The sequence below is a fragment of the Lottia gigantea genome (genome assembly GCF_000327385.1).
Source record: "Lottia gigantea unplaced genomic scaffold LOTGIsca_113, whole genome shotgun sequence".
Taxonomy (NCBI): domain Eukaryota; kingdom Metazoa; phylum Mollusca; class Gastropoda; family Lottiidae; genus Lottia; species Lottia gigantea.
Window position 1 is genome coordinate 742747 of NW_008707077.1, and position 8634 is coordinate 751380.

General features: G+C 31.2%; 1 protein-coding gene across 1 annotated transcript; it reads left to right on the forward strand.

Moving 5' to 3' along the window:
- Positions 1 to 804: 804 nt before the first annotated feature.
- Positions 805 to 7936, forward strand: LOTGIDRAFT_237670 (hypothetical protein; the record flags this gene model as incomplete). Its single annotated transcript, XM_009047554.1, has 7 exons — positions 805 to 894; positions 2372 to 2594; positions 2699 to 2728; positions 2772 to 2807; positions 3481 to 3516; positions 5154 to 5267; positions 6690 to 7936. The coding sequence occupies 7 exons, from the start codon at positions 805 to 807 to the stop codon at positions 7103 to 7105; spliced, it is 945 nt and encodes a 314-aa protein (XP_009045802.1). The 3' UTR covers positions 7106 to 7936.
- Positions 7937 to 8634: the final 698 nt, after the last annotated feature.

Here is an 8634-nt window from a genome sequence, read left to right on the forward strand (position 1 = left end):
GATGACTTACATAATTCGAGCGATTATCAAAATGTTGCGTTCACATATGACAAAATGTAAATGTATGAAAATTGAAATTTTTATGAAAATTATTATCAGATTTTCCTTACGACTTTTTCTAACAAGATAAGATAGAGAAAGACGATAAGATAAATTGACAAATTAACACAAGACAAAAGTGTAGATAGTAGACGCGGTTGTTAAAATTTACGTCAACTATTTTACGATAAAAGTTAACAATAAGCACAAAGTTAGCCAACAATGATAATTGCATTTTACGTAGAATGTATTTACATTAAAGTAAAAGCTTGAATTTTGTAGCTAGAAATCTACAAATTAGAAAAATTCATATCCAAAATGTACATTGCAAGTTTAAAAAAAGAACCAAATAGTTCATTAAATACATGAAGCGTTCATATCGCCGTAATTAGAATAAAGTAATAGACCTACATATTCTTTTTTTTCTAAAAGCGAAATTTGTCCTGTTTGTGCATAGAAAGTTAATAATTCATTTTTCCTATAGATAATACTGACTAATTAAAGATGAATTTCATAGTCATAACAAGGTCAAAGTTTGGTTGAAAGTTGATGATTGTATGATAAAGACTATATATTGTTTAAAAGTTGACTGGTGGTTACGAATGTAGTGTTGATTGAAACTATCTAGTCTGGAATAGGAACCACGAAATGAGATAAAACAATTATGTAAACTTGCATTATAATTACAAGAGATGAAATGTTTTAACTTTAGGAAGTAAAGGTACATAAAGGCATATGGAATGTAGCCTATAAGAAGAACTAGAAATGGTGAATTGTGAACTACTTCGTGAAGAATTTCGTGTGAAGAAATTTGGGTTGTGTTACGATAGGCCTGAAGATTTCTATAAACCACAGGTTAGTACTATAGTGTTAAGAAACTACAGTGTTAAAGTTTACTGAGTTGCCTTCTAAGAGTTCAGTTCAGTTTATCTTCGAATATTACTTGAATAATGTTTTCTATTTCAAGCATTGCCATAATTTAAACTTAAAGATGGGTTGCCTTATTTTTTAGTGTCAAATTAAGCAAACTTTTTGCAACTAATTGGTTAATTGGTGTTATCATGTATTCTCAATCATATCATTATGTTCTTATTGAATATAATTAAGAGTTTTAACCAATCATAAATGTACATGTATGTACGTCTGGATAAACAAAAGACTTTTTGACCTTTCTTGGTCACTCATTGGAATTCTGCTGGTTATTCTCTTCTCATTTAACTAATTATGAATTAATTATGGTAAAAGAGACAAAGTGGAATTCATTAGAATATAAGTATAAGCATTTTCATTTTCATAAATACAAATAAGGGAACCCATCTTTAAAACGATTATACGAAGTAAATTAATTTGAGAAAACATCGAAAGCTTATACATGCAAAATGTGTCTGTTCATCTAAAACAATCTAGAGTATTTCAAACAAGGAATTCAGTAAACCGACTAATTGAGCCTATGTTTACACTGGTTGTGTAAATAAAACTGTGATAGCTTGTTAAATGAGTAGGAAAAGAGCAGAAGTCAAACATCATTTTCGGAATTATTCATCGCAATACCTCTACTAACTTACACCATGTAGTGAATTTAACCCCACCATTGCTGGCACTATCCCAAGTAAAATAGTAGCAATATCATTTTCTTTCATTTTATTTGTGCCGAACTCCTCTTTCCATCCGATCTGTCCATCTGATGAGAATCTTTTTGCATGTTGTGAAGTCTCTGTCGAATCAAAGACAAAAGTAACTTTTTTTTTTGTGATATTGGGGAATACAAAGCAACATCATTGGGTGTAATTCGAATTTCGACAAATAACGAGGATCATAGGAGGCAAGTGTCCTTATCTGATCGTCAGCAGCCACTTTTCTATATCAGAACTGGCATAGGAAGCGCCATGCATTGTCCATAAACCTACACATCGTGTGTTGCAGATTGGACACTGGAATATACTAATGTTGTTTGAATTAAACCTAAATGTTAAATAAATAAACCAAGTACAAACGATCCGAACCGCAAAACGAAACCTTAAATTCAAAGCAACTTATGAGAAAGTATATAACAATCATAAGTGAGTAAGTAAGTTAGACGATGTAAAGTGAGCTGAGATAATGGATGGTTTAAATACAGCGACCCATTACACCTTTTTTCTTTAAAGTTATACGAAGTTTTCACTGAGTCGAAACCAATTCATGTACAATATAGAACCGGCATCTATTACAGCCTAACTTAACCCCTTTGTCTTGATCAGAAGGCTACGAATTCGATTAATCCAAGCCCAATATTCATCACCAAGCATTGAAGTTTTTATATAGGTATAAAATGTCACGATTATATTTTCAGTTTGGTAGTGGAAAGATTTATTTAGTTTGTCGTATACTATGGATGGTCTTCAATCTAAGTTGGATCATAGCAAGTGGTTGTTTGAATTACAATTTTGCATCTACGGAGGCGAATCGCATCAAATGGTTTACGTTTTTGACAAACTGGACATATTTATTGCTAACTATTCATTCTATTATTATGGTAATTGTAGTTGTATATCACCAGTATTATAACAAACAAGGTATGTGATCTGTAATTAACTTCTTATTCTATTATAATGGTAGTGGTAGTTCTATATCAAAGTATGTGATCTGTAAATAATTGTTCATTCTATTATAATGACAGTGGTATATAACCAGTTTTATAATAAACAAGGTATGTGATCTGTAAATAACTGCGTATTCTATTATAATGGTAGTGGTAGTTATATATCACCAGTATTATAATAAACAAGGTATGTGATCTGTAAATAACTGTTTATTCTATTATAATGGTAGTGGTAGTTCTATATCACCAGTATAATAATAATCAAGGCATGTGATCTGTAAATAACTGTTCATTCTATTATAATGGTAGTGAAGGTAATATATTACCAGTATTATAATAAGCAAGGTATGTAATCTGTAAATAACTTTATTCCACTATAATGATAGTGGTAGTTATATATCACCAGCATCATTATAATCAATGTATGTGATCTGTAAAAAACTGTTTATTCTACTATAATGGTAGTGATGGTAATATATTACCAGTATTATAATAAACAATGTATGTGATCTGTAAACGACTGTTTATTCTATTATAATGGTAGTGAAGGTAATATATTACCAGTATCATAATAAACAAGATATGTGATCTGTAAATAACTGTTTATTCTATTATAATGGTAGTGGTAGTTATATATCACCAGTATTATAATAAACAAGATATGTGATCTGTAAACAACTGTTCATTCTATTATAATGGTAGTGGTAGTTATATATCACCAGTATCATAATAAACAAGATATGTGATCTGTAAACAACTGTTCATTCTATTATAATGGTAGTGGTAGTTATATATCACCAGTATCATAATAAACAAGATATGTGATCTGTAAATAACTGTTTATTCTATTATAATGGTAGTGGTAGTTATATATCACCAGTATTATAATAAACAAGGTATGTGATCTGTAAACGACTGTTTATTCTATTATAAAGGTAGTGATTGTAATATATTACCAGTATTATAATAAACAAGATATGTGATCTGTAAATAACTGTTTATTCTATTATAATGGTAGTGGTAGTTATATATCACCAGTATTATAATAAACAAGATATGTGATCTGTAAATAACTGTTTATTCTATGATAATGGTAGTGGTAGTTATATATCACCAGTATCATAATAAACAAGATATGTGATCTGTAAATAACTGTTTATTCTATTATAATGGTAGTGGTAATTATATATCACCAGTATCATAATAAACAAGATATGTGATCTGTAAATAACTGTTTATTCTATTATAATGGTAGTGGTAGTTATATATCACCAGTATCATAATAAACAAGATATGTGATCTGTAAATAACTGTTTATTCTATTATAATGGTAGTGGTAGTTATATATCACCAGTATCATAATAAACAAGATATGTGATCTGTAAATAACTGTTTATTCTATTATAATGGTAGTGGTAATTATATATCACCAGTATCATAATAAACAAGATATGTGATCTGTAAATAACTGTTTATTCTATTATAATGGTAGTGGTAGTTATATATCACCAGTATCATAATAAACAAGATATGTGATCTGTAAATAACTGTTTATTCTATTATAATGGTAGTGGTAGTTATATATCACCAGTATCATAATAAACAAGATATGTGATCTGTAAATAACTGTTTATTCTATTATAATGGTAGTGGTAGTTATATATCACCAGTATTATAATAAACAAGATATGTGATCTGTAAATAACTGTTTATTCTATTATAATGGTAGTGGTAGTTATATATCACCAGTATCATAATAAACAAGATATGTGATCTGTAAATAACTGTTTATTCTATTATAATGGTAGTGGTAGTTATATATCACCAGTATCATAATAAACAAGATATGTGATCTGTAAATAACTGTTTATTCTATTATAATGGTAGTGGTAGTTATATATCACCAGTATTATAATAAACAAGATATGTGATCTGTAAATAACTGTTTATTCTATTATAATGGTAGTGGTAGTTATATATCACCAGTATCATAATAAACAAGATATGTGATCTGTAAATAACTGTTTATTCTATTATAATGGTAGTGGTAGTTATATATCACCAGTATTATAATAAACAAGATATGTGATCTGTAAACAACTGTTCATTCTATTATTATGGTAGTGGTAGTTATATATCACCAGTATTATAATAAACAAGATATGTGATCTGTAAACAACTGTTCATTCTATTATAAAGATAATGGTAGGCCCAATACTGTATTAACAATATTATTATAGTCAAGTACAGTAATAAAATATTTCACTGCTAAATCAGTGCTCAATACATCAATTGTAGATGATATAGAAATATTAAAACAGATATTGAAACATGCTCGGTAGGTAGGCCCATAAGTGACATTTTACGTCTGGCCCGAAACGTTTCAATGACATCCGTATATCACGTGGAACAGAGATACAAAATACATTGCTACATCCAAGTTAAGAGTACTCATGTCATTTTCTATTACTTGTCTTTGCAAGAAATGAAACTGACAAAAAAAAATTTTTCTTCATTTTTTTGTCATTTCTAGAGAAGGAAGAGAGTAGTATGCCGGTACATTTGAAATGTATATGGATATTAAGTAATGTTGTACATGGTGGATCCTTTATAGTTACTGGAACTTTCTGGACTGTTATTTTTCCTGGTTAGATTTTCTCCTAAATTACGCAACCACACCATAAAAATGAAATGAATCCCACTTTACTGCACCACATATAATAAGTTAATAAGAATGCAGTGCGCATTAGGAGAAGTTTTCCTACGAAAGTGGCATAAACCATTTCGATTTTCAAAAGTCGAGGGATCTTTAATGTGCAGAGCCTGTGGCACACAGAGACTGGGTTTATTGTCCACTACGAAGGGCATTTTTTGCAGCATGACCTTCATTACTGGGTTGACAATTGCACATGTTTGATACTGGTATAGCATGATCAATTTATTCATTTATGAACCGATCCATAGATTCAAATTACCGTTTTTATACACCCACATTATAATGTGGTCGTATATTGTCGTCGCCCCTGTCCGTCCGTCCATCCGTCCGTCGTCCGTCCGCAATTGGCCAATTGACCGCATAGACACAACACCGTTTTTATCTGATTTTGAAATTTGGTGTGATCATTTACATTAATGAGATCTTGGTCAAGTTCGAATTTGACGATATTTCGATGAACGGTTTTTGAGTTATTGCCTTTGACTAAGGAAAACGCGTCAAAATTTTTTTGTGAACACAATAAAAACTACAGTTTCATTCGATTTAAATGAAATTTGGTGTGATCATTTATAGTGATGAGATCTTAGACCAGCTCGAATTTGACGATCTTTCGATGAACGGGTTTTGAGTTATTGCCCTTGACTTAGGAAAAAAAAGCGTCAAAATTTGTTTGTGAACACGATAGAGACTACAGTTTTCATCCGATTTAAATGAAATTTGGTGTGATCATTTAAAATGACGAGATCTTAGTCAAGTTTTAATATGGCGATTTTTCGATCCCTTGACTTAGTAAAAACGCATCAAAATTTGTTGACTTTTTAACGCGATAGAGGTGACAGTTTATGTCAGTATATATTATTAAATTTTGTATGTTTGATTTAATCAACAATATCTTGCACAAATTAGATTTATGGTATGATTAGCCACAGATTGGAGACGGCCCTTGAGATACTGAAAATGTATCAGGAAAGTGGGAGTATCTTGCTAGGCAACCACTTTTTCAATTGAAACGAAATGGAGATCTACAGGGTCCTACATCAATGATCTGACAATATTTTTCTTTATATCAGGTCCTGTGACAGTTTAGCCTGATAATATCACGTTATAAGCTATTCAAACACAGGATTAAAAGATGAAGAAAACATCAATAATTTATCACATGTAGAATGGAATTCTTTATTGAACAGATCATTTGATTGCTTGAATATTAATTTTTCCAGAACAGGAGATGCAGAATAATTTTGTCAGACCCTTGATGGCAAGTGAAGTCCCTCAGAAAAATATTCCAAACAATACACCAGGATGAGCATTTTGAGGTGTTTTTTTTTTCAAATATATATTTTTTATTTCCAGGTATAAAAACTTTGTATTTGGTGACATTTGTAGTTCATGCGTTTAATTCAATTTATGTACTTTTTAACATTCTCGCTAGCAGAATACCCATTCGTATATTGCATTGTTATCAAGTAATGATATATGGATTAATCTATTTACTGTTCACTGCCATTTACCAGGTTTCCGGTGGAACAGGGCGACGTGACGAACCCTCTATCTATCCTGTTTTAAATTGGAACAATCCAACCAAAGCGTCAATCCTAGCAGTATTAATGGTGTGTCTTGGGGCTCCATTAATGCATCTCCTTGTGTACTTGTTATATCGTTGTCGATTGTTGTTAGCCGATAAATTAAACTCTAGAGGGCGATTGGAATACGAAGAAAAGAGTTCCCCTGAATCTTTTGATCAGTCAGAGCTTCAAGAAATAAAATAATGATATTGGATTAATACTCCGATGAGTATAACAACCTTTGTGTTATATTCTGTTATTATTATACAAACATTGAAAATGAAGCATCAGAAGATATTTTGAATCTATTAAAGGGATTGTAAAGAGGTTTTCTAAATCTTTTATGTGTATCGGAGACACTGATGGCATCACTCTTTGCACTTGTATAGGTTGATTAAAGGGATTGTAAAGAGGTTTTCTAAATCTTTTATGTGTATCGGGGACAATGATAGCATCACTCTTTGCACTTCTATAGGTTGATTAAAGGGATTGTAAAGAGGTTTTCTAAATCTTTTATGTGTATCGGGGACAATGATAGCACCACTCTTTGATCTTGTATATGTTGATTAAAGGGTTTGTAAAGAGGTTTTTTCAAAAATCAGAAAAACCTTTTTACTATCAATTTAATCAATCAAGTATTGCGGCGGGCATCATTAACGAAACAGGACATTCTCGAACCTCCGAAACACCTGATAGCTTTCTGACATCGGGTTTGTCTACTCACCATCCCTTTCGGAGAGTCCACACATCTTGTTTATTTGATTTATTTTATATGTTATGAAATATTTGACCCTCTATTAACAGATGACAGAGTTCGCTCTGAACCATTTGCTTTGATTATTGGGCACAAGAAAATCAATAATGCAGTACTTGTATATGGCGTTATGGTTTTAAATTTTGAATAGTGGAGATGTGTACATTTCTTTGCATCATCGGTGTTCAAGGAGATAAGTTTAAATAATTTATTGAAATGTTTGTTATTGTAATTTGGTATATTCATTGAAACTATATTGAGAAGAATAAACACCTCCCCTTTAATATTTTATCACTTCCATTCTCATCGTGCGTATGGCATGAAATGAAATTGACATTTACGTACTTTTTTCTGCCCCTTAATTGGTTAATGAGAAGGTCATCCCTTACAGTGTGCAAAAGTTGAAATAACCAAATTGTCCTCGTTCTTTTACAAACAGTTTTATAATTGTAGTCAGCTTCAGCAGTCAGCTTCTTGAGAGTAGGGGTAAACATAGATGACAGATTGACACTCTGGAAGGACAGCTGTCAAAGTTGAGAATCAAAATGCGAGCAATATCAAGATATGTTAATATGATTTTCCTATACAGGGTTTAACTATGTAAAGTGCCGTTCGAGTAGGTGATAGCGTTACATGTTATTGTTTCTATATCGTTCAAAAGTTCTTTGATGTAACTACATGTACATATATATGACACAGACTGAAAGCTATCAAACATACATACTTTAAAATAGTCAGCGAAAGATTAGATGAATTATGAATAAGATGTACGGATCATTGGATCGCATCAATAATCTTACTGCTTATAGGTGATAGATTAAAGTTAACTTACCCGATTTGAATCTCAGATGAAATGTCAAGGGATATGGAAATATTCACATGATGACGTTATATGTAGCTTCATGTTGGAGGGTAAAACGGGGCTCAGACATCTCACTGGCGCCATTTTAGCTGTGAATCATGCATGTCCACAATTCTC